The 26,510-nt window shown below is 41.0% G+C and overlaps 1 protein-coding gene across 6 annotated transcripts in view; it reads right to left on the minus strand.

Moving 5' to 3' along the window:
• The window catches only part of KCNIP4 (potassium voltage-gated channel interacting protein 4), a 217,381-nt gene that overhangs the window by 2,862 nt on the left and 188,009 nt on the right, over nt 1–26,510 (minus strand). For all 6 annotated transcript variants that reach the window (XM_039335898.1, XM_039335899.1, XM_039335902.1 and 3 more), the window contains 5 exons: nt 21,864–21,988; nt 11,282–11,351; nt 5,490–5,560; nt 1,657–1,764; nt 216–320 (listed from right to left, as the gene is read on the minus strand). In XM_039335898.1, coding sequence (XP_039191832.1) covers nt 216–320; nt 1,657–1,764; nt 5,490–5,560; nt 11,282–11,351; nt 21,864–21,988 — 479 coding nt within the window. The remainder of the gene's footprint in view (nt 1–215; nt 321–1,656; nt 1,765–5,489; nt 5,561–11,281; nt 11,352–21,863; nt 21,989–26,510) is intronic.

Raw genomic sequence — 26,510 nt, forward strand, 5'->3', positions numbered from 1 at the left:
CAAATACGTCTAAGGAAAATAAAGCCTAGCACGAGAGTGGTTCCATGGAAGTAGCTTTAAAGCACTCATAAACTATCACCTAAATAGACCTGGGAGATGAATAGCTGATTTGCCTTTACAAGTAGCATAGTAAGAGCAAATTTCATGACCATCACGACACAAACTGTCAAAGGGATTTTCCTGAGTTTTCCTACAGGATTTAGGCAAATCCCCACCTGGAAAAATGTTTCCACGTGTTGTCTCGGGGCATCTTCTTGAAGAACAGGATACGTGCATTTTCCCATCATGTCATAGATAGCCTTCATTATATCAAGCATTTCCTGGTGAGAAACAAACATATTAAACCGATGAAAAATACACATCGTGGTGATGGAAGACGTCTGACCTCTTTGGAGCTCTCCAAAATCCTGCAATAAGGTGGATTAACGGTGTGATCATAGTTCCCAAATGTGGAAGTTTGCTTGAAAGCCATTCAGTGGCATCTGGGGATAACAGAACCTAGATCTGTTCTAAGGATCGATGAACAGAGTAACAAGAGTTGGAAGGGACCTTGGGGGTCTTCTAGTCCAGGGGTCCTCAACTTTGGCAACTTTAAGACTTGTGGACTTCAACTCCCAAATTCCACAAGTCTTAAAGTTGCCAAGGATCCCTGTTCTAGTCATCTAGAAGGCCATCTCTCTCCAACATCTCACTGGAGCCCTTTCCGTTGCTCTCTTGAGAAATGGTCAAGAGGGCGAATTAGAAGTCATAACAAAAAAAGGTCACGACTGTCTGGATCAGAGGCTCTTCTGAAGATCGGGCAATTCTGTGATTCCTTTCTGAAGCAGGAAGGCCCGTACAACAAAATATAGCAGAATCCATCAGCACCACATTTTGGATGGATGGATGGATGGATGGATGGATGGATGGATGGATGGATAGATAGATAGATAGATAAATGAATGATTGATAGATGATAGATAGATACAAACATAGATAAATAGATGATAGATAGATTTGATAGATTAGATCGATGATAAATAGATGATATAGATATAGATAGATGATATAAATGATAGACAGATGATAGATTTGCTAGATGGAAGATAGATTAGATTGATGATTAGATAGATGATAGATTAGATGATAGATATATGATAGATTTGATTGATAGATGATATAGATAATAGATTGATAGATGATTAGATAGACAGACAGACCTTTATTGACATTTTTTACTGTTGCTTGCTCTCGAAATGTACACATGCGCAACACACATTTAAACAAAGCCCCCCAGGGTCACCTTGCAAGGGACATGGGAGCATAAGAATTTTTAAATAAAATAAATCTTACAATTTTATCTGTCAAACAAGACCGCCTGTTTGCATATATGTGTAAAATTAGCAACGTACAAACCCAACGCACCGAAAAAAGTTAATCCCATCTAGGAACAGCTTTGATGTTTGATACTGTCTGTGAGTGCCTGATGAAGTAGGAAAGTAAAGATGAGGAACAAGCCCAACTGAGCAGCAGAGTTTTTTTTTTTTTTTTAAACAAAAATCTAGATGGAATTATTCTAATATATACATCTTGTTCCACATTTCTGAATCTAGAGATCATGATTTATCCATATGTGAAAAGTGAGTGTATGGTTGGCTTTTGTGTGGGATTCCTTACCTCCTTTGTTATATAGCCGTCTTTGTTTATATCATACAAATTAAAAGCCCAGCTGAGTTTTTCCTGCACGGTCCCACGGAGCAAAATTGAAAGACCCATAACAAAATCCTAGAAGAAGAAGAAGAAGAAACAATACAAAACATGACGGTTTTCATTGTTTTAGGCTAACTTGCCAGGAAGAACTGCACTTTGGCAACAGGAACCACAAAATAAGCCTAAGTGATTGATTGACTCACAATCGTTGTCACGTGACATCTGAGTCTTCAGAACAGCCTTTGCTACTTTCCTTGTTTTCTTCAGGAAAGCGGACAAACTTGGAAGATGACAGCAAAACTCTATGGAATTTTTTAAAAAACCCTTAAACAACTTGGATCTTGCTCGTTGTTGTAATCAGAAAATGAAAACGCTGCACTTCAGCTGGATGAGAGTCAGATTATATACTATTTATCTAGGGCAAAGCCTACTCCTCACTAGCTCCCAGGAGGTCCCTAGTTTGGGTTATGAGATGTATGCAAGGAAACCACCCAGCTCAGAGAACACCAAGGACCCCACAGTCCTCCTCATCTGCAAGCCTCACCTAGCACTGGTGATGTTACCTAATTGGGTAATGAAACGTCTGCAAGAAAACAACCAAGCTTAGCGAGCACCAAGGATCCCACAGTCCTCTTCCTCCTCCTCCTCCTCCTCCTCCTCTGCAAATCCCACTTTCTAGCACTGATGATGTTACCTAGTTGGGTAATGAAATGTCTGCAAGAAAACAGGCAAGCTCAGAGAGCACCAAGGATCCCACAGTTCTCCTCCTCCTCTTCTCTGCAAGCTCAGCACTAAAGACCCCCTTCATTTCAACCCTGAGCTACAAATATTCTCCTTTCTTGGTATATACTATTTATCACTCAACTCCACTGAGCAGTGAAACCAGGAGTTTTACAAGTCGCCCTGTCCCAAGCTGTGGACCAACCCAGCTTGCATTGCGTGAATAATGGTTTTTGTTGTAGTGGAATCGCCAAAGGCCACAGTTTTTATAAAAGTAGAAGCAGCTTTGGGCTGACTTGCATGAATGTGGATCTGAGACAAAGCAGGGAATACAGCTGATTAGAGGTCTTTTTTTCCCCCTGCCCTATGGCCTTAGCATACAAACACCGACTTCAATTAATTCAGCAATATACATGTTTTATCCCAGGAGGATGGTATCTTCCTAGACTAGAGGGCAATCTAGAAATCAATGTAATCCACAAATAAACAAGATCAGGAAGTTACTCCTATGTGACAGCAAACAAAAGTTAATTACAAAGACCAAATAAAAGGTCGTTCCCCCCCTCCCTTCAAACATCAGAGTATGCAGACCAGCATTTCACAGCATCTTTGGGGGTTTTATTTCTCCTTCCACTAGACTGCATTGATTTCTCAAAATAAATTTTATTGCAGACACGATTCGTATTAAGCCTGTGCGGTGATCCAGGTTTACGAGACCGAATGTGATTTACAGCATGGATGGGCCTGCGTGTAGCGGTTTGTCAATAGCTCCCCAACCAAAACCATGCTAAAATTGAGGAGATCAAAGTTAATCAAAAACATAGCTGTCAACCCTAACTGTTATGTACATTATTAATTATTATTATTCTCTTCAGATGACTTAAGCACAGCCTGTGGTTTTTGATGAAGGCTAACATCACTGGCATAATTCAGCTACCTATGAATACATCAAGCTATCTAGTGAAAAGTAACACCTTTAATTTAAATGTTATTGCTCTGTGGGTATTTTAAATATCCTTTTTAGTACATTTTTGGGGTGAAAAGGGTGAACAGTATTGACAGAAATAAGCTGAACCAGAATACTGCCAGCCACGCAAGGGAACTTGTTCTGAGCTTCTTAAAGAAAAAGCAGAAACGTTATATAATAAATACACCTAACTAAGACAATAGTTTATCCATGCTGAGGATTTTTCAGCCCCGTTGGGTTCAGTGAAGAGATCTGGTGAATATTTAGAACTGTTAATTCCAGAAAGGGGGCTATGACTGCAGGAATTACCCAGAATGTAAGATAACGATGGAGAATTGGAATTTTTAACTAAATCCCTTCGGTGGCTCGTCTGATTTATCTTCAAACACGTATGAATTCATGAATAAATAAAGGCGTGTTTAATCATTTGCAGACTATTCAATTTCTGCATTCATTAAAAAAAGTGTAATTAATGAATATGCAAATCCTGACAAAGGCCTCCAGATTACAAAGGCCTGGTGATACATTCAAACATTTTACTAACTTCATATAAAGGCTTCACATAGCTCAATCATGTTTGCTCCCTTGGTTTATATCCCTTTTCCCCCAGGTTTTTAAGGCAATGTTCATCCCTGATTTTTATTCCATAGTATTCTGGGTTAAGCTGACAGAGTCACCTTGTTGGACGGCCATATAAGTTTGTTTTAATAAATAAATACATAAGTTAAGGTGTGTAGAGGAAGTGACAATTCCAGAAGCCAGCTTCCATAGCTGATGGTAGACGTGAATTTTTTTCCTCTTTTTGTCTTGGTCCAATAGCTTAACCACTCCACTTCCTGCACTTAATATGGTGGTTTAAATCTGCAGTCTGCATGTGAAAAACAAAAACTAAACTTGGCCTGTAAATATATTTGGTTAACCTCCATGATTCTCCAGACCCATACACTTTTGGAAATATCTTATTGTCTGCCCGCTATTGGTAAGAACATTAATTCATCACCTCTTCCTAGTGGGAGTAGTTAGAACTGGAGAAGACCATAAAGTTTTTCTATGAGTACACTCCTCAAGTTCAGAGCTCCGGAGGAACAATTTCCTTTCATTTAGCTCTTGAAACAAGAAGGAATTTATAGAGGGAAGATGTTAATTGGGAGATAATGAAAGCTGAAACTTAAGTACCTGGTTGATTTTTAAAAAGCTCTCTTTTCCTTCACTAATTGAATGTTTTCTCATTGTATTAAAATTATTTCCCTTGCTCTTCTCTTGAGGGACTATTGATGGGAGAAGGGATTAAAGGAGAATACTGGCTGGAAAGAGGAGTGAGGGGTGGAGAGCTAGGAAACCAGGACTTGCGTTTTCTTAAAGATTATGTCATTTAATAATAATATCAATAGTAAGAATTCGGTTGACCCAGTACACGTGTTTATGAACCCCACGGAAAACACGTAACACCTTTTGACAAGACCTTGGGGTTTTTTTTGTTTTTTAACTTTCAGTTTCAAGTTTTTTATTAATTTTACAATATTACATTTACATATTTGAAAAGTAGCGTGGTGGCTGAGCACGGTAATTCCTTTACATTTGAATATCATCAGTACAAATCTCAAATTATTACAACAAACTAATTCCCTCTCTTTCCCCCATGATATCTACTGTCATGTTCAAACCAATACAGTTCTTATTCTATTAATCAAACAAAAATACCTTTCTAATATTCATCAATAATCTTCAGTCTATACATATCTTAATTAATTTGACATTCCACCTTTTAGACAATAACCTAGTAAGTTTTTCTTAACTTTAATTTGCCATTGATATTTAAGTTTAACGTTTAATCTTTATCATTTCCAGGTTTTAAATGATCCCAATTTCTAAGTCTCCTATCTCACATTTGGAGCTAATAATTTTCTTTTCTTCCTTTCACTGCCTTCCTTTCTTCCTTTCCAGAAAGAGAAAAAAAAAATAAAAATAAACCACCAACATTTATACCACAAACCCATATACAAATTTAATTATTAGTACTTATACTTTTAAGTTTTACTTAATTTTCCTTTTGACAAGACTGGATTGCCTATAGAACAGAAATAATTAATTTTTTTAAAAAAAACAGCCTTACCTCAAAACTCACACTTCCATTGTGATCTGTGTCAAATGCGTTGAACAGAAAATGTGCATATGTCGTAGAATCTGGAAATATAAAAAGGTTGATCTTTATTAACTGCATATTAAAAATTAACACTTTCAATCTTATCTTTTCCATACCTCTATTGATTGTTCTTATTAATGGGGGGGGGGCAGGTTAAGCCATTATTTGATCATTGTTAAGCAATTATAAAAAGTTATCATCCTTCTTACACTTTGCATGATTCCAGCCACAGGTATCATAGCTGGCTGAGGAATTCTGGGAGTTAAGTCCACAAGTCTTAAAATGGCCAAGGTTGAAGATCCGTATCACAGATGGTGTTAAAAATCCAGTTATTATTTATGGAACTGGGAAATTAACCAAATTACATGGTAGGGTCTCCATTTATATTGGAGAATAGAAATCAAGTCACGTCCATGGAACGATTGGAACAAACCACGTCCACCTGTTATTCTGTGCTACGTATCTACTGTTCCAGGTTGTTATTTCAGGATTCAAATTCAGAAAGGACGACAATGCCGCTGTCATTTTTAAAGCGCCTAGTTGTTTGAAGACCCATCAAGTTGTTACAAGAAGTGCCAGTCAGGGACTAAGCGAGACATGGCTGCTAATTATCTAAATAAAAATGGCTGAATTTTCCGTTGAATTCAGTCAACCTTGATACTCTTGTTGGCTGAATCAAACTTACTTCCTACTTGGCTATCTTAAAGGTATATGCCGCCACTCCAAATTGCTTATATTTGCAACTTTTGAGCTTCTTCCTAGCCTTCATCAGTCGTATCAAGTTTTTAGACAGAGCGTAGAATTAATAGAGTTCGGAGGGAGAGATCTGGCTAGTTCCCCAACTTAACCAGAGTTTGTTTAGTGACCGTTTGAAGCTACCACGGCTTCAAACCGTTTTTCCCACTTTGGATCCTTGCAGCATCCCTCAGGGTCACGTGATCAAAATCCAGAGGCTTGGCAACTGACTCACATTTATGATGGTTGCAGTGTCCCCGGATCACGTGATCCCCTTTTGCGTCCCTCTGAGGAGTCAAGGGGGGAGACCAGGTGCGCTTAACGTGTTATTCACTTGCAGTGATTTAACAACTGGGGCAAGAAAGATTGTAAAATGGGGCAAAACTTGACAAAATGTCGCTCTTAGCAACAAAATTTGGAGCTTGATTGTGGCCGTAAGTCAAGTGATAAACAGGGCTGTGTTTTGTACCAACTGCAGTTCCCAAAGGTTCTTCAGAAGAAGCTCCAAAAAGGAATCTAAGGTGGTGCGTGAATTTTTGTGTCCTGGGGCTCGCCTGATGCATCGGTCCCACCTGGGTCTCGCCCCTTTCTCCAGCCGCCCCCTTTGCCCACCGATCTCAGTCCCAGACCTGTGTGTCCACCTTTGAGGGTTCAACATTTCCCTAACTGACCTCCGGATACGGGATGGCCATCTTTTCTTTCCTATATCTGGTCTCCAATGCAAACAAGACATTAAAAGGCATTTTTTAATCAGACTATTGATCAGACTGCTCTCCCCAAGCCGTTAACAAAGATAAACTGAACGAGATTCTTCATACAATCTTTTCTTCCCCAATAAATAAATCTGATCGTCTCACAATCTTTACTCAGCAGAACAGCCGAGCAAAAAAAAAAAAAAAGATTACTGCAATTAAAAAAAGACTGATGCAGGATGTTCTTCAGCTTTTAATGAGACCTATTTAATTTGGTTTCCCTTCCGACACTGGAATATAAACCAGAAAACCTGGGGTGTATTGTGAAACACAATCTTCCTCGCTCTTAATGACAGGGATGCTAGCTGCTGGATTTCAAAATTCCATTTGATGGAATCGGTTTCCAAATTGCATTTACGATTCATGTTTGATCCCCCCAACCAGGCTGAATGCCCCTTAATTCATCCCAAAGCCTTTGTGCACTTTTTCTGACTCAAACCGACTTAACGGTCTGAATCTGATTGATTGGAGCTGATCTGTATTTGCCCAATTAACATTCTGTAAAGTGGAAGGAATAAACAGCCTCGGGGTCTTAAGAGTTTCAGACCAAACCAGCCAAAATACTTATTTTTACAACATTATTAGTGTTCGTATTTAACAGCTCACACCAGCAGATGCCAGATACTGTAGAAGGCAGAGAACAACTGATAAATAACTTGCAATAAGGAAAAGAACTAGAGAACAGAGTTTTTAAAACCACAAACCATAAAATTGCAGCCACACTTTGGAGATTTTGGGGCAATTTGAAGAAGGGGAAAATAGAGTTTATATTGTAAAGCAATACCCCAGTGTTGAAATTTTAAGCAAAAAGAGGGTATCAAAATGATTTCAGCAGCCTTATTACTGTCCTCTGGGAAGTGTGTGTTTGTGTGCTTGTGCAAAAGTCACAAATCATTCCCCTTTCCCATCCTGTGTCAAAATAGTCAAGCTGGTAGCTATGGTTGCTTTTAAGCAGCAGAATTCTTAACTTGCAATGGTGGTGCGGTGGTCAAAATGCAGTATTGCAGGCTGACTCTGCCCACTGCCAGGAAGTTCGATCAGTTGCATCACTTTCTAACTTGAAATATGCTAGGAATATGCACCACGCGGGAAATGAACAGAAGAGAAAAGAACAAGAGAGCTGGAAGGGACCTTGAAGGTCTTCTAATCCAGCCCCCTGCTCAAGCAGGAGACCATTCTGGATAAATGGTTGCCCAAGCTCTTCTTAAAAAACCTTAAAAACCAATCAACCAACCATTAAAACGTTTCTTAAAAACAAATGGATGTTGGCCGGGTAAGTGCTACGTTCTTGAGGGCTTTCCATTCACTTCAGGAGGGGCAATGGAGAAAAGGCTGTCCCAGGGAATTTGTACAGAATTTGGCAGAAAAACATCTAGCAAATTTGTATAGGACAGGGATCGGTGACCTTGGCTGGCTCAGGAATTCTGGGAGTTGAAGTCCACGAGTCATAAAAGAGCCAAGGTTGCCTACCCCTGGTATAGGAGAACCAGGCAGAAGAACAACACAGTGAATTGTGTTGAAGAACAAGCCAGGAGAAATGTCTAAATGGATTTGTTCAGGGAAAAGAGAGAGGAAAACAGTTTTATTGGACAACGTCTTGCGCCAATGAGCATAAGTTGTGCGGCATCGAGACTTGTGGGCTTAGGCGGCTGGTAAAATGTCCTCCTTAAGAAAAAGGGAGTTGGCTGCCTTCAGTAAGAGAAAGAGAAGCAGCCATAATAACAAGCAGAAACAGGATCGCCAAGTTGGCTGACTTATTATCCTCACTGTACCAATCTATGCAAGAGCCAGGAAATACTCACTGATGGTAGAAAGCACGTCAAGTCCGTTAAGGGAAAAGAAAGCAACATGCCTTACGAAACAAAGGGAGGCCCACAGAGGCCCGGTGGGTTATCGCACATTTGCACCAGCTCTAAACTATACATTTCAAAACTGCTTCTGGATTCCTCCCTGCCTATCCTAACCTAACATTCCATAGGAGAGAAATAATGCCGACGTAACCCCGCCGAGAGCTTATGAAGAATTACATGGAGCATTGCCAGAGCTCCTCAGGTGGCTCCAAATAAGAAAAGATTTGTATGATATTTTTTTAAGCTCCAACTTGCATCTTGACTATTAATGAAAGAGTAACTCTTTATTAGTCAGTATGGCAGGGAGCACACAAGAACGAGTCTTTTCAAGTCACACAGCCTCTCTTAAAATTCTCCCTGCCCAGAGTTTGTGAGTTTTGAAAACTGACAGAGCTAACTTTCAGTTTTCAGAGGAGGATAAACTTTTCCAAAATGTAGGAATAATCCGATATGAGGAGTAATGGTGGATGGATACAGTCCATAGGTCTTTGGAGGTTCTCCATCATCCGGGTCCTGGTTTTTCAAGAGGCAACTGGACTTTGTTTTTTCCTTGAAGACATTTTGCTTCTCATCTAAGAAGCTTCTTCAGTTTTGGCTGGAGTTAGAACTGAGGAAGCTTCTTAGATGAGATGTGAAACCTCTTCAAGGAAAAACAAAGAGAGTCCAGTTGCCTCTTGAAAAAGCACCTTTGGGACAATACAGTACATAATTCAACTTTTTTTTTAGAAGAACTGATGATCAAAACTCTACCTTTTATTTGTCTAGTCCAGGGGTCTTCCAACTTGGCCCTTTGATGACTTGTGGACTTCAACTCCCAGAATTCCTCAGCCAGGCACGCTGAGGAATTCTGGGAGTTGAAGTCCACAAGTCATCAAAGGGCCAAGTTGGAAGACCCCTGGTCCAGTCATCTGGCTTAATTTTTGAAGTGCATTTCTTTTTTTCCTTCTTTCCAACTTTCCTGCTTTTTATACTACCTTCTAGAAGATCTTGGTATCAAGCTGGGTATCAAAACCTAATAAAAGCATGTCTATTCCTTTTCTTTGTCTCCTTTATTTCTATTGTTTTCTTAATAAGACCCTTTAAAAATGAAACAAAACCTAATAATATTCATTGCAGCTCTTTTTTTCCCCCAAAACTTAATTATGGCTCAGATATAATTATAGTCATTTTGATGTAAGACATCCAGGTTTGATACTCTGTTCTGTACACATGTTTAAATACAACATAACTTTGCTCTCGTTCTTTTATTCTTCATTCCTGGAATATAGATGTATTTAGCTTGCGTAAAACAAAGCAGAAGCTTACAATGTAGATGTTCTACCTGCATATTTGTGTACTGTTAATTACCCCAAAGGAAAATCACCAATTAATGCATCCACCCGCTGCCAAAATCCCAAATCTCCAGGACTTCAAGATTACCTGTTGTGACTTGGGGATTATATGTGCTAAGAAAATGTAGGGAAACTTTGAGGAGTTTCATTTATTTCCTTCTTTATCCCCCCGCCTTTGTCCACGCCCTAAAAACCTGAAGTTAATGCAGAATGGGGGCACTGGGTAACCAGCTGGAGCACCAGACTATCCCCAGATTGTGTAGTTTTGTTAAAGCAACTGCACCAGCTGCTGACTGGCTACCAAGCCCTGAACAATTCACGTCCGTCCAAAGGCCTTTCTCCTTATAGGTCACTGGGGAAAACCTCGCCCTAGGACAGCAGCCGCTTATTCCAGCTGTCAATGGACGGGTCTCTTTTCTCTGGTCCCCCCTGAAATTTGGGACACGTAAGTATTCGTGGTCTTGTCTTCTGATGTAAGTATTGTGGTTTTCCACAACATTTTCATCTTTAGACCTCTGTTGAAAAGTTACACCTTCACCTAAGCCTTCCCAGAATGAATATTAGAATCCTCCTCCTCCTCCCTTTTCTTCTCCCTCTCCTCCTCCTCCTCCTCCTTTTTCTTCTCCCTCTCCCCTCCTTCTCCTCCCTCCTCTTCCTCCTCCTCCTCCTCTACCTTCTTTTTCTTCTCCCTCTCCTCCTCCTCTCCTCCTCCTTTTTCTTCTCTCTCCTTTCTCCTCCTCCTCCGCCTCCTCCCTTTTTTTCTCCCTCTCCCCCTCCTTTTCCCTCTCCTCCTTCCTTCTCCTTTTGCTTCTTCTCCTTTCTCCTTCCTCCTCCTCCTGCTCCTTCCCGCTCCTTTGAGCTAATCTGGCACAGAAAGCAATCTGGAACAAAAGGCAGCATAGTCGTGAACCCCGGCTAGCCTGTGGCCCAGAGGGAAGGCACCCACGAACGAACGGCACCCCAAGCGTATCTCCAGCCCCCCGTTAGAGAGGGAGAAGCGACTGAATTCCCCAGGCCCCCACCCTGGAGGTTAAAGCAGGGAGAGGTAAGGGGGGAGTACATGCAAACAGGACTACTTATCTGGAAGGACTCACCTCCCTGTGGGAAGAACTGAGAGTAAATCTCTTTGAAGGCCTCTTCATTAACAATCCCACTGGGACACTCCTAAAGAAAGTGGCAAAGATGTGGGTGAATAACAACGCTGGCCTCCAGCTGTCCAAAGGACCACAAACTCACACAGTGATTTCAACGGCTTAAAAGGGTCAAAAGTAATAACGGCCTGGAAGAGGACTTAGTCTCTGCCCATCTAACGCTTTCCTCTTATTTCCCGACTCCAAATTTGCTCCCTGCAAGTAGAAATGTAAGCCTTCCTGCCCTGAAGCTATGTGAGGGACTGGCCAGTTACCAATCTATTAATACAGGGAACCCTTGACTTGCCACAGTTCATTTAGTGACCGTCCAAAGGAAGAAAAGGGACTTACGACCATTTTTCATACTTACGACCCTTGCAGCATTCTCAGGGTCACATGATCAAAATTCGTACGCTTGGCAACTGACTTGTGCTTACGGCGGTTGCAATGCCCCAGGGGGGGTGTAGGTGATCCCCTTTTGTGACCTTCTGACAAGCAAAATCAGTGGGGAAGCCACAACCGTGTCACTAACTTAACAACTGCAAGGGTTCGCTAAACATCCGAGGCGAGGAAAATTGTAAAATGGGGCAAAATTCACCTCACGAACCTCTCGCTTAGCAACAGAAACTTTGAGCTCAATTGTGGCCGTAATTTGAGGACTACCTGTACAGACAAACCCATCATTTTAAGGAATTTAGAGGCCGTATTCGGCTAATCAAACGATCTTTTGTTGCAGCTCCCTCGCGATGAACAAAAGTGAGCATCTCTCAACACTTCTTGGCTGTTCAGGTCTGACAGGAAACGTGGAACTGATGTAAAATTTCTCCAAGCTTCAGAAACGGCACGGAAGAGGGAGTGTGGCTGTCACATCAGGGCCAGAGCAGGCCATGAAAACACTTTTTCTCTCTCTCCACAAGCGTCACTGATTGAAGGGCATCAAAGCAGCTCAATGTTGACACGGCCATCATTTGAAAATGAAGGGATTTTATTGCATTAGTATGTTTAAGCTTGACTCTAGCAGCTATTATATATATAATAGCTGCTAGTGTCAAGCTTAAACATACTAAAATCATAAACACAATAAGATCCCTTCAGAAATCTCTTACTCCTCTCAAGTTATAGATCTTTTTCCCCAAAGTGAAAGGGCAATTTACATCCTTTGGACCAAATTGTTTTGAATTTTGTGTGTGGCCAACGTTTTATTCCCTGGAATGCCCATCCCAGGAATGTGAGGAAGGACCACCACAAATGGCCAGTTTAATGAAGATATTTTCCATCAACTGTAGCCACAATTTACATTATTTGTGGTCTTTCAGGATGGCAATTTTTCCAAGACATATTTATAAAAATAAAAATACTCTAATGATTCTTTTGGGGCATGAAAAAGATGCAAGTTTTCTACTAGGAAAGAGAGGAAAAAGGATCACTAAGTGAGCTTTTATGGTGTCTGTGGCTCTTCCTACAGGACAGAGAAAAATACAGTTCAGAAAGTCCACTTTGCTGTTTTTAGGACCCTGCAGTGTGAACTTCTAACACCAAAGTTCCTTCAACAGCTTCAGAAAGAAAACCCACACTTTCTAAGCCCACACCAGTACAACAACACCTGTGTTGTCATCTCCTATAGTCCCACCTCAAAAACCTTTAAGTGTGGGTCCAGGCTGGCTGAGGGATTCTGGGAGTTTATACATCTTAAAGCTGCTGACCTTGAGAAACAGGAATGTAGAGAGAAATACAAAGCAAAAGAAGGATATTCAGAGCAGTTATAATGCATAAAAAAAAAAACACAGAGTAGGTCTTTAAGCATTATTTTTGTGCCCAAAATTTCTATTTTTACATTGTCTGCTCGGTGACTGCAAAGGAGAGGCTAATTATAAAACTAGTACTACAAAATAAATACGCCAAAGGTCAGAATCATTTCATTACAGCTAATGATGTTGCTTCTAGTTACCGCCTCTGTTATGGGACCACCACGACTTCTAAGCTTGTGTGGGAATTAATCTTTTAAAAATAGAAAGCTAATGGTTAAAAAAGGGGGCAAGACAAATAAACTCTGTTTGCTCAGAGCTATATGATCTGTCAGATCTGTTTTTTTGGACAGCAAAAACCAGCAAATACAAAGAATATCTTTGTAATTCTTACTTGTTAGCTCCTGTAATTTTTTTTTTCAAAAGTAAAAGTCTTTGTTTTATATCATAGCTGTGAAAAAACTTGAAATTCCAAACGGTTAGCATCAAACATTTAATGCATCTACCAGCTTGGTTGTTAAGCAAAGCGGTCGCTCTGTGAAACTGTGAGTGGCCCCTTTGAAACTTAACAACCGAGTGAGGGAATGGCTGATCTGACCTGAGATTTCTATTCTTTTCTGCAAAGTTTGCAAAGTTATTTTTTCATCATTGGTCACTGTACAAGGCAGTTGCTAAATGAGGACTGTCTGGGGCTGATTAAGAGGAAAAATGCCACGTTAAATTAGAACCGAAGGATCCCCACAATAAAGCTTTTTCCATTGTGATCCATTAAACGATCTCTAAAAAATTAACCTGTTGCCCCTCAGCAGAAGGAGTAATCCCAAAGAATCAGGGGTCAAATCAAAATTTTGCATCTCCCCAAATTTTGCATCTCTCCTTTATTCTCTTTGGTACTCAGATGGAGAGATTATTCTTCTAACTCTCTTATAATTCCACCTGCAATGAGATGGTGGTGCATTGCAAGATTTTTTTCCTTTCCTGCCCCCTTTCCCCATCCACCCAGTTCTTTCAGATTCACTAAAGCATATTAAGAACGATCATACTGATGGATTACCCAATTACTTTAATTATGGCGTTCATTTTGCAGAATTTTGGCAACTCAAATGCAGTTTAAAGTACAATCATTCCACTGAAATTTAATTCTTTAAAAAAAAAGGCTTGTGGAGCATAATGAAGTCTCATTATTTTATTAATTGAAATATTACACTAATCTCTGCGGGGAAGAATTGCAAATGGTCCCTGTTAAGGATTATTTGAGTATTAATGTTAAATCACCTTCTTGAGAATTTCAGCTCCATGTCCAAAATATTTTTTTGATACTATCTCTAGCATGTGAAAAATAGATGTTCCGTATGACAGGGGTCTTCAAACTTGGCCCTTTTATGACTTGTGGACTTCAACTCCCAGAATTCCCAGTGCCTGGCTGAGGAATTCTGGGAGTTGAAGTCCATAAGTCATAAAAGAGCCAAGTTTGAAGACCCCTGCTGTATGATGTTGTTCTTTTGAAGAGATTGTCCATTCACCCCTAGTTTTCTTCTCCTTTTTCTTTAATTAGTCTTCTTGATTCCATTATGCTGCGTACTATTTCAAAAAAAAATCAACCTCAATTATCTGTTATTATCTGGAGGAGAGGTTAGAACCCTATTAATTTAATACCCTAGCTGTTTTCAGCAGAGTTAAACTACTCTTGTGATTGTTGCGTTCACGCCTCAGCTTAACTTAAGGATTAATGAGAGCGTGGGCTGCTGGCCATGAGCCAGAAGTACGGTAATTGCTGAAGCGTGTTTGATGTGATACCTCAGAACTCAAGTAGTTGCCAGAGTTTTCAAGAAGTGACTGAGATGCCCTCATCCATCCTTGGATTTGCAGGAAATGAGAAGCACGAAGCTGAAAACACCAGCCTGAAGATGACGAATGGGACTTTGTCGGATGGGACTTTGTCGAAACATCGCCAAGCCTGAAGATAACGAATGGGACTTTGTCGAAACATCGCCAAGACCGACATATATATATATCTCTCCGTGGCACCAAGAACAGACTGTCTCATTCTCAAAAACTCATCTGGGGCTCGAGAAGGAAGCGCTTAACAAGATCAAAGGGGTGGCACTACATAGAAACTGAGGCATTTGGGAGAATTTTTCTAGTTCCCCCCCCCCGGGACTCCAATCACCGGAACAGAGTAGCTGTCAGGATCAGCTCAGGGCCCCCAAGGTTTAGTCCTGACAAAGCCGGGACACCCCGAATTGAATTCAGTCTGCTGATCTTGTTTCAGATTTTGAGAAAAGCATCTTCACTCCACCTGCCTTTGATGGACAATCTGCAGGTAACCCTCCAGTTACACCAGTTCATTCAGTGCCCGTTCAAAGTTACAACGGTACTGAAAAAAGCAACTTCTGACCGTTGCAGCGGGAGAGGAGGGGAGGAAAGGAAATGGAAAGGAAAGGAAAGGAAATGGAGGGAAAGGAAAGGAAATGGAAGGAAAGGAAAGGAAATGGAGGGAAAGGAAAGGAAATGGAAGGAAAGGAAAGGAAATGGAGGGAAAGGAAAGGAAATGGAAGGAAAGGAAAGGAAATGGAAGGAAAGGAAATGGAAGGAAAGGAAAGGAAATGGAATGGAATGGAAGGAGAGGAAATGGAAGGAAAGGAAAGGAAAAGAAATGGAAGGAAAGGAAAGGAAATGGAAGGAAAGGAAAAGAAATGAAGGAAAGGAAATGGAAGGAAAGGAAAGGAAAGGAAAAGAAATGGAAGGAAAGGAAAGGAAATGGAAAGGAAAGGAAAGGAAATGGAGGGAAAGGAAAGGAAATGGAAGGAAAGGAAAGGAAATGGAAGGAAAGGAAATGGAAGGAAAGGAAAGGAAAAGAAATGGAAGGAAAGGAAAGGAAATGGAAGGAAAGGAAAAGAAATGAAGGAAAGGAAATGGAAGGAAAGGAAATGGAAGGAAAGGAAAGGAAAGGAAAAGAAATGGAAGGAAAGGAAAGGAAATGGAAGGAAAGGAAAGGAAGGAAATGGAATGGAATGGAAGGAGAGGAAATGGAAGGAAAGGAAATGGAAGGAAAGGAAAGGAAAAGAAATGGAAGGAAAGGAAATGGAAGGAAAGGAAAAGAAATGAAGGAAAGGAAATGGAAGGAAAGGAAATGGAAGGAAAGGAAAGGAAAGGAAAAGAAATGGAAGGAAAGGAAAGGAAATGGAAGGAAAGGAAAGGAAAAGAAATGGAAGGAAAGGAAAGGAAATGGAAGGAAAGGAAAGGAAAAGAAATGGAAGGAAAGGAAAGGAAATGGAAGGAAAGGAAAGGAAGGAAATGGAATGGAAGGGAAATGGAAGGAAAAGAAAGGAAAGGAAGAAGAAAGGGAGGAAAGGAAAGGTCTTATTGCTTTTAAACTTCACCTTGATCATTTCCCAGGCTGATGAGAAAAGCAAAGCTATAGCCTCTCACTCCCTTTAGCATTAACTAATTTCCAGCTCTCCGAGGATCAGATCTCTGCTGATCTGCAAAAACCTCCAGCAACTTCTCCTCTTGTTGAAAGATGGAAGGAAGCTGCCTCTTCAGGTGGAAGGAGGTGATACCAATGCTCACAAATGGCTTATTTATTTATTTTTCAAGAAACCAAGCACTTTGGTAGTGGACGTTTCCATGTTTGAAAGTGGTTTAAACAATGAAACAACTATTGGTCTATGACAATAAAGCAGAGGAAACATCTTAACAATTTTGTCCTTAAATTCTAGATTTATGGGAAATCTCCATGGCATAGTACATAAAAGCAACAGGCAGGACTTTTGAAAGTATTTCCATAATTCAATATGGGAATATTTGACTTCAGACAAATAGTTTTGATTGGGAAGTCCTTGGGAACATTTTGGAGGGCAAAACTCTAATACTTATGGCTACAGGTGCAACTTTCCCCCCTTTTTATTATAAGCATTTATTAAACACCCCACATACCCATGTGCTTGTGACAATCCTTTGTGTGAAATTCACAGTACAACATGGCTTTGTTGCAGCTCCATAATTGCACAGCAGAAAAAGAAACCACACTATTATCTTTAAAAAAGTGTGACTTGCTCACTTTTTCCGAGTATTGTGTTTACCAGCAAATCATAAATTAACACTACATCTCTTAGTTTAGATACTGTATAAATATATGATGATATATTTATGCAGGTCTTGGCGTATTTGGGTCTTTTCCTGTGTAAGATTGAGAGTATCTTGGCGACATTTCGACAAGGTCCCACTCGTCATCTTCAGGCTGGGGTCTTCGGCTTCGTGCTTGTGCGAGCAAAGTGTGATCAGAGCTGCTGTCTCTCTATAAATATTGGTGGGGTTGTGTGGAGTGCTGGCTTAGTAGCTGTAGGTGGGTTGGTTGGCTGTGTTGGAGTTATTGTTTGCGGATTGTTTGGCTGTTTCGTAACATCCTGAGTAGTTGAGGTGCTGGCTGTGTGCCCATTAGTCTTTTGTGTTGTGATGACCTGGTTAATGGGCTGTGTGGTGACATCCTGAGATCTGGTGTAGTGATATCCTGAGTTCTGTGTTGTAACATCCTGAGTTCTGTAATGTGATGTCTGGAGCAGAAGGCTGTGATGTAACATACCGGGCTTTGGTTTGGCTCCGAGTTTGCGGTCTAGCTCTGTGTTCATGGCATGTGTTCGTTTGCTTTGTGTGAGCTGCATAAATCTTATTATTTAAAGAGAGCTTAAAACAAGGGTCTTCTGGGAGTTGAAGTCCACAAGTCATAAAAGGGCCAGGTTTGAAGACCCCTGGCTTAAAATAATAAACAAAGTGCTTAAAAAGACTAAATGATCAATTAGCCTAATTGAAAGGCATCTGAGTGACATACAGAGTTTTAAAAAATATCCAGAGGACGCAATATTAAGTACTCATAGTAGGATGCATAAATACTGCGTGAATATGCTCTTCATTTCTTCGCTAACAATACTGTTTTCTGCAGCTGCAAATGACAACACAAACCGCAGTGACTCTTTTCCTTTTTCAACAGATGGAGAACGAATCAAACTACCAAGCCGGCTTGTTGACTGTTTGCTCCAGGGACTCTTTCCCAGTTCTTTAACATTGGAGACGATCCCCCCTCAGGCAGTTCAGACCAATTCATAACACTCCAGCTTTAATTAGGATTAACTAGGGGGGGAGAGCTAATTACCCAAATCAAATCATATTTACATTAGGAAGCCTAGTTTTTAAAAAAAAACAACATCACCCAAAACGTCATCTTTTTGAATGGCCTAAAGATGCTAATCAAAAATGATTTGTCTACTAGAGGTTCCAACTGGTCATATTTGAGTCCCAGATTTTCACCTGATTTGCTAAAGCTGACATTTACTTACTTACTTACTTACTTACTTACTTATTGCATGGCATACAATGTCAAGAAACCTACAAAGGGCAGAATGCAGTCCTGGCCGCCTAAATTACTAATCCGTTCTTTTTGTTGCTCGCCTGCCTACCCTTGGTGCTCCGCAGCGGCAGAGCTGGCTTACACCAGCTGAGTAGTAGGTGCTTGCTGGCTTCTCTGGACTCCTCCAACCAGTTGGAATGGGACCAACTCACTACGGCCAAGTTTGGCCCAGTCCTGAGTACTATATTCAACCTGTGCTTTGGGGAAGAAATCTAGTGACGTACAAAACTAAACTTCCTTTTTCTTCCTCTTTAACTGCAAGAAACGTATCAATGGGCAGAAGAAGGGAAGGGGGGAAAAACGCTCACACGTTGAGCACCTGTTTGACAGCTTGTGCAATTTGCTGCGAAGTGCTCCTTAAATAAGGCGCACCGCAGAGCCGTCGGCTTGAAAGGTTAATGACTGCAGCAATCAAACTTTCTTTCTGTGGCCAGGAGGAGAAGACGGGAAGCCAGCTACAAAATGGAGTTTTCCCACTGAGGATGAATCATCAGCCCGGCCCTGGAAGCCGGGAAGCCAAAAAACGGCTGAGGGCCCTGCTAAATCTATTTCCCAATTACAATATAAAAACTATTTTCTTTTTACTCAACACAAAACGCTTTCTCCAGTGATTCGGATTTGGTATCGCTCGGCTGTAAGAAATCCTCCAGTAGCTATTTATTCATCCAATAATTTGCTCTTTTGTAAAAAAGTTTTTATGCTACTTATCCCTGTCTTACAAATCATAGCTTACAGCCCTGTTTACTGCTCCAATCTAGTGATGCTACTATTGATCACTACTTAGCATACACACCTATCCAGGCAGGTAGTCCTTGATTTACAATCTTAATTAACTTGTGCTGGTTTTAAGGGGTTCATCACACCATCGACCTGATTTTCTTAGTAGCAGCTGGGAGGTGAAACAGATCAACATGGTTCTTAATGTGCTCATTAAGTGAATCCATATGATTCTTAAGCAAGATCCGTGGTCGTTAAGTAATGGGTGTTTTTTTTTAATCAAAACTGGAAGTAAATGCTGGTTTCCAGTAAAAATCATTGTACAATGTGGTTGTGTGACTGAAGGACACTGCAAACAGCTGTAAATGCAGGCTGGTTGCTGAGCGCCTAACTGTAATTATGTGACTGCAAGGGGACAGTGTCCATTAGAATCCTAAGCACCTTTTTTTAAATTTAAGCAACTGGCCGTAAGTTAAGGACTTACCTGCACGGAGTGCAAAACACAGACCCCAGTGAATAAAGGGGAGATATCTAGACAGGTCCCCCTACAAAGCACTCCAGAGGATCAGTCCCACCCATCGACAGTGGTTCACTCCAGTCCTCGGTTAATAACGGTAATCGCCAAGGGATGTGGTTATGAAGCACAATGTCATACGACTGCACCACTTCACAGCAGCAACCCTGGTGTAGCAGGAAAGTCATGAGGCTGAGGGTGGTGGATGCTGGGCAGGGGAGCATCTCCGTTTGCAATTGCTTCCCTTTCCTGAAGGCTTCCCCAATGACTTTGCTTTTATAGGAAGCTCAGAGGAAAGCTTGCAAGTGGAATCACCTGACTGTGGGGTGACTTCAACTGCCATACATGTGAGCCGGTTCCATTCAGCATCCATATGTGACCATGAGTTCACATGACAGTGAGGGTGCTGAGACAGCCAGAAAGTTGAGTTCTGGTCGTAAATACCACGATACCATTGTAACTTTGAACTGAACAACCAACCATTTACCAAGGACTACCTCTACCGCATCTCCATTATATCTGCAACGCGAGGGGAATACAATTTTGTGTACTTTGGGTCAACTTTGGGAAGCCCTGCTCAGCGTTTCCATTAGCTAATCCAGCTACTGAAAGAAGGGATATATTCTCACAGGGTCCAAATAGATGTTTATGGGGTGTCTGCAACCATTAGGCAGAGCCTTGGCAGAGGCTTGGCCCTTTCATGGCTGGTCGTCTCCAAACAGTATTTGAAGTTATGCTATCATGAAACCCAAAGGTCTTGACTGTTCCCAATCTCCTTCCAATTAGCTTTATGGCTGGCTGTTGGCCCCCCTGTTTTGCGAGAGGAACAAAAGCTTTCTTCTGCTCTACATCGAAAGATAAAAGTGAAGACAGATGGAGATAGGAGATAAGGATCAGGGCAACGAAAGTCAGTCTACTGGAGCATCTATTCCCAATTTAGGAGACTGCAGAATGGCCACATTCAGCCTCCTGTAGCAGAAGGGCTACGGCAGAGTGGGTGAAAGACCTAATCTTACATGCCAGAAGACCTGAGATGTCAAAGGGAGGGAGGATCTGAGGGCAGGAGGACTTGCAAGACAATTCAGAGAAGACAGAGTTGTTGATCTATGCTTGAGTCAAAAAACAAAGCCTAGCAATTGTGTTCTCCATGGCTAATTCTTATCTGGCCTCTGCCACCTCTGCTTTACATCACAACCAGTCACCTGACCCTCTCTTCTTCCAGGTAACAGGGAGACAAGCCTTACTGGATTTTGAACATCTTGAAACTGTTCTCAAAGGGGTCAGAATCATGGGAAAATGCTACTTTTCTACCAATACAATAAAGAAAATTGCTGCAAAGTAAAATGATGTAGCAGTGAGCATCGCTGCAGAGGTTTCATCATCCTGACATGAACCCTAAGTAGAAAGGACTTCCAAAACCTTAAATGACCTAGAAGCTCGGTCATAATCCAAACTTTAAAAAAATTCAAAGAAGTAGAAAAGATATTTGAGAAGAGTGGCTTCCTTAGTATTTGAGATGGCTCTCCTGAGCCCAAGATAACCTTTTATTTTCAGTGATAAAGTGTTTAAAGTGATGTTCCAAAATTAAAAGCTAAGCATTTTGTGTGTTCTTAGTGTTTTGTTGCATGAAAATAAAGCTTCAGGGGGAAAAAAATACCGGTCTGCACTGGTGTGTTGGCCAATTAATTCCCATTGTTAGTAAGACTAGATCTGAAAGTTTTTCATTTCTATAGACTTTCTCTCTGACATCCCATCTAGCTTTCCTTCTGTCTTCCTGATCTTTTTGAAATCCCTCATCCTAACTTTCTCATTCCTGAAGATCATGTCTTCCATTATAACCCATGTCTAATTCACTTGGGTGTGGGTGTGCACTTCTTCTATGGGTGTGTTTTTCTTCTATCCTTCCTCCCACAAACTTTTTGCAAAACTCTTGCAGTTTCCGCTATAGTATTCCAAGAAGCACTTTGTCCCCCATAAAGATCACAACTTTGGGTCATCTTAACCAACTATTCCCAGGAAATGAATCATTACCATCATGTTCCTGAATGCTTTGTACTGTTGATGAGAAGTAGGCATCCCCTTATAATTATGCAAATACTTTCAGTAGTTTCCCAATTCTTATGAATTAGCTACTTTGGGGCAAAATCCACAAGAGACACTTACATTTTTGAATCCCCGATATAAAATCTGAAGTTCCTTCTTGGTGAACTTGCTCTGTGCTTCCAGCAGTTCAAGGGCTTCCGGCCGATGCCGTACAGTGGCCATTTCAATTTCATCTTCTATGCTGTCTGTGAAACCAAACGAAAAAGGAAAGATGGTCAAGAAGGAATCGGGTGATGGCAAAAATAGATCTCCAGTCATGACCACCACCTAAACTGGAAAAGACAGGAGTTTTGGTAGGTTAGATACACCAAGTTCATCAACTAAAAGCAGCACCTGACAATAATTACAGCTCTTTGCTGTAACTGACCATACATTAATAACTTATAAAATGTCATCATAGGATTGGACTTTTAAGGATTCTCAATACTGCATTCATTGCTTTTGTAATTGAGTCCATCCATCTTGCTATTGGTTGTCCTTCCTTCCTTCCTTCCTTCCTTCCTTCCTTCCTTCCTTCCTTCCTTCCTTCCTTCCTTCCTTCCTTCCTTCCTTCCTCCCCTCCCTCCCTCCCTCCCTCCCTCCCTCCTCCCTTCCATCCTTCCTTGGAAGCTCAAATGCCTATTCAGCAACTGCTCTTCAAAACATGGCTTGGCTAACCTATTAAGTACTAAGTGGCTTTAGTTGAGTAGATAAATGTGCTAGATCCTCAAAGCCTGGTATACTGTTTTTCTATTCTGATTGTCATACTGTGCATGTCCAAAGTCTCAGATAACATCTATCATTTTAATGAGAGAGAGAGAGAGAGAGAGAGAGAGAGAGAGAGAGATCTGAAGTTACTCATTCCTACACAGTTTTCGTGTAGTGTATTCCGTGTGATCTCCCTTGACATTTGCTAGGCTGCAATTACATACCAATGCTTAAAAAAAGTGCAGAAACCACCGTCACAATCTCAGTTGCTATTAAAATAAAAGTTACCAGTTCTTAAGTTTGCAAAGAATCTTGTTGAAAATAAATGAACACTGCCTGCTGATGTTTCACAATGTACGTGCGAAGACCAGGAAGAAAATTAAAAATAAATTGGTTTGTTTTTTCCCTCTGGGGATTCCTCCCAGGATATTTAAAATGAATATATTGTTTATTGAAACAGGAAAGCTAAACAATGCTGTTAGAATGATTTTAACAACCCAGGACAGAAGCAATTGCAAAGTCCTGCTCTGTATGGAAGCCAGCGAGATTAAAGCTAAGGGGTGGAAACGGGAGTTGATTGACTGATCGTAAGCAGAATAAATACATCTGCCTGCCTTTGCAAAACACAGGAGGTGCTGAGTGCACAGTCTCACAACTGCTTTGTGGACTTTCCAAGTGGACCTCAGATGACTATGGAAGCACAGACCACACGGTCACTTGGTGAGGTGCCAAAGCCCAGCATCTGTACATGCATGTCTGAATATAAAGACAATTTGCGAAGTCTTCACAGCTACTGCAGGTTCTGGAGGACCAGGCTGCCTAAATGAAATGAGGTGGGGGCCCTTTGCTCCCACCGGCCCACTTCCTGAAGCCCGCCCTCTTGTGCGCTTCACACAGCCCTAATAGTGCGTCCCTAAATATTAATCGTTCCGTATTGCGCAGTGCATACTAACTAATCCAATTTTCCAAAACCAAGCCTTTTTAGAATCTGCCCAATTTAAATACCTCTAATTTGCATTTGAGAATTAATTTTTTTTCTTTTTCTTTTTTTAAAGAAAAGAAGAGGCAAGCGCGGCTGCTCAATATTCAAGAGACTTAACAGACTCCAATTTTCAAGTCATGATAAACAGCCGGCGAGCAGTTGCTAAAACCTGTCATGCAAACTGTATCCCAGGCAGTGCATTTGGGGGGGGGGGGAGAGAAGAGCTTATGCTCCACTAATTTATAGCTTAAAATTTGTTCCTGACAGTACAATTTAAATGAAAGGGCTTCCAACTGCATTTCATTAAAAGATTATTTGATCACTGTGGATTCTGTTCCTTATTTAATTCTATACAGCGCACTTTTTATTCTTCTGTGAAGCAAGAAAAACTGGCTGTGAGATATATTATTCCCATGCCATATTAAAGTATTATCTTCATAATCTCTCTACCTTAGTTGTTGCTTTTAAAACTTTGCTTCCCGGTATTACAAGATTAAAGAAAGCAGGGTAATTTAATTCACCTACTTTTTTTTTAACATAACGAATGAAATCAATTTAATTGCAGCAAATGACCATTAATGTAAAAAAAAAAAAGCAAACACAACAAAGACAGTCCAACAGTATAAAGCCTCACATTAAAATTTTAAAACCGGAGAAGAAGAAAATAAAATGCAATGGAACAGAACAAAACATAAAATAAAATAAAGTCAGATAGAAACATGGCAAAATAAAAGAGAAAAGAAAGACATCAGAATGTCCTCAGTCCAAGATTGCATGGACAATTAACCAGTGGAACAGCTTGCCACCAGAATTTGTGGGTGCTCCCTCACTGGAGGTTTTTAAGAAGAGACTGGACAGCCACTTGTCTGAAATGGTATAGGATCTCCTGCTTGAGCAGGGGGTTGGACTAGAAGACCTCCAAGCCCCCTTCCAGTGCTATTTTGATTGATTGATTGATTGATTGATTGATTGAACTTGTTGCAGATAAAAACAATGCAACTCTGTTGGTGGCCTTAGGCTTCTGCTCTGTCAGTAAGAAATGGACGCAGGGACTGAGATTTCGTTACAGGGGATAAAGATACCTGGGCAGGTAAAATGGCATAGAAAAGCCAGCAGAAGAATTGACGCAAAATAATCACAGGGAGAACAGCTCTCACTGAACGGGATTGTCTATCCTATGTAGAAAAGAGATTATAAAAAAAGATGCTGAGACTCTGGAAAGGGTGCAGAGAAGAGCAACCAAGAGGATCAGGGCCCTGGAGATTAAAACATGCAAAGAACGGTTGCTGGAATCTGCTATGTCTCCTCTAGTGAAGAGAAGGACTGGGGAGGGAATATGATAGCAGTCTTCCAATATTTGAGGGGCTACCACAAAGATGAAGGGGTCAGCCTATTTTTTTCAGGAAGTCCTCAACTTACGATCAACACAGCCCCAAATTTATTGTTGCTAAGTGAGAAATTGGTGAAGTGAGTTTTTACGACTTTTCTCAGCACATCTGTTAAGTGAGTCACTCACTACAGGTGATAAGTGAGAAAGTCAGAAAGTCACAAAAGGGGATCACATGACCCCGGGACACTGTCATAAACCTGAGTCAGTTGCCAAGTATCTGAGTGTAAATCATGACCATGGGGAGGCCGCAACAGTCACAACTGTGAAAAACGGCCGTAAGTCCCTTTTTTCAGCGCTGTTATAACTCTGAACAGTCACTAAACCAACTCTTGTAAGTTGAGAACTTCCTGTACTTTAAACTAAGTTTTTTTCTCCTCTTGGAGGTCATCTAGTCCAACCCCCTGCTCAGGCAGGAAACCCTACACCATTTTGGACAAATGGCTGTCCAGTCTCTTCTTAAAAACTCCCAGTGTTGGAGCATTCACAGCTTCTGGAGGCAGGTTGTTCCACTGATTAATTGTTCTCACTGTCAGGAAGCTTCTCCTTAGTTCTAGGTTGCTTCTCTCCTTGATTAGTTTCCACCCGTTGCTTCTTGTCCTGCCTTCAGGTGTGCTTGTCGGTGCTTACATGGACCCCCCCCCCCAACATTTCAAGTAACAGAGAAGCTTAGCCTTTTTTGTGCTTGTTCTTGTGAAGCAGGATATTTATACCTGGGGGAAGGGAGGAAGGAAGAAAAACCAGCCCTTCAGAAAGAATAAAGAAAGCAATTACTTTTTTTCAGGACTAGCTAAGAGAGCTTTGCATTTTGGGAAGAGCACACATAACCGAAACCCACCCACAAACTCCCCTTTTAACTTTCTGAATCGGAATCTTCAATATTTTTAACCAAAAAAAAAAAAAAAAATCTACACTCCACCATAGCATACTTGTACACATTAGAAAAATTATACTAATTTACATCCAGCGTATTATACTGATTTCAGCTGAGAGTGTGATATTATCTTGTCAAGAATGTAAGAATTTAAAAGTTAGGATGAAAGAGTTGGGAGAGGGATGCTGCAGTTTGTTAGAAGACTTGGCGACGGGCCCACAGAAGGGACAAGAAAAAGGGGACCCACAGAAAACACCCAAGCGGGGGGCAGTTTTCAAAATCAGCTTTCCCTTGTGCCGGGAATGGAGCCCCACAATCACGGGAGTCTTCTGTCTTGAACAACTAGCCTGTTGCTAAGATAGAAGACTCCCATGAATAAAACCCCAAGCATATTTCAAAAATTATATGTTCTACAGTTATTGATTGTGGGGCTCCATTCCCGGCACAAGGGAAAGCTGGTTTTCTCTTTTGTTGTGTGCTTCAGTTCTTAACAGCCAGCCCTGTTGTTCTACTGAACGGCTGTAGAATTATGTTCAAAAATAGGGAAGAAGTCAACCCCAGTGGCTAAGAATGTACCAAGCATTGACCACACGAGTGGATATCTCCATTTTTCAACTCTCCCCTGGATGCTATACATGGTTATCCAATATGCAATTCCCCCAGGCCAGGGGTAGGCAACCTTGGCTCTTTTATGACTCGAGGACTTCAACTCCCAGAATTCCTGAGCCAGCACAGCTCAGCTTAGAAACCTCTCCCTTTCCCCTCAGCATGGTTGGC

Source organism: Crotalus tigris, unplaced genomic scaffold (genome assembly GCF_016545835.1).
Source record: "Crotalus tigris isolate CLP2741 ecotype Arizona unplaced genomic scaffold, ASM1654583v1 scf7180000017663.5292952, whole genome shotgun sequence".
Taxonomy (NCBI): domain Eukaryota; kingdom Metazoa; phylum Chordata; class Lepidosauria; order Squamata; family Viperidae; genus Crotalus; species Crotalus tigris.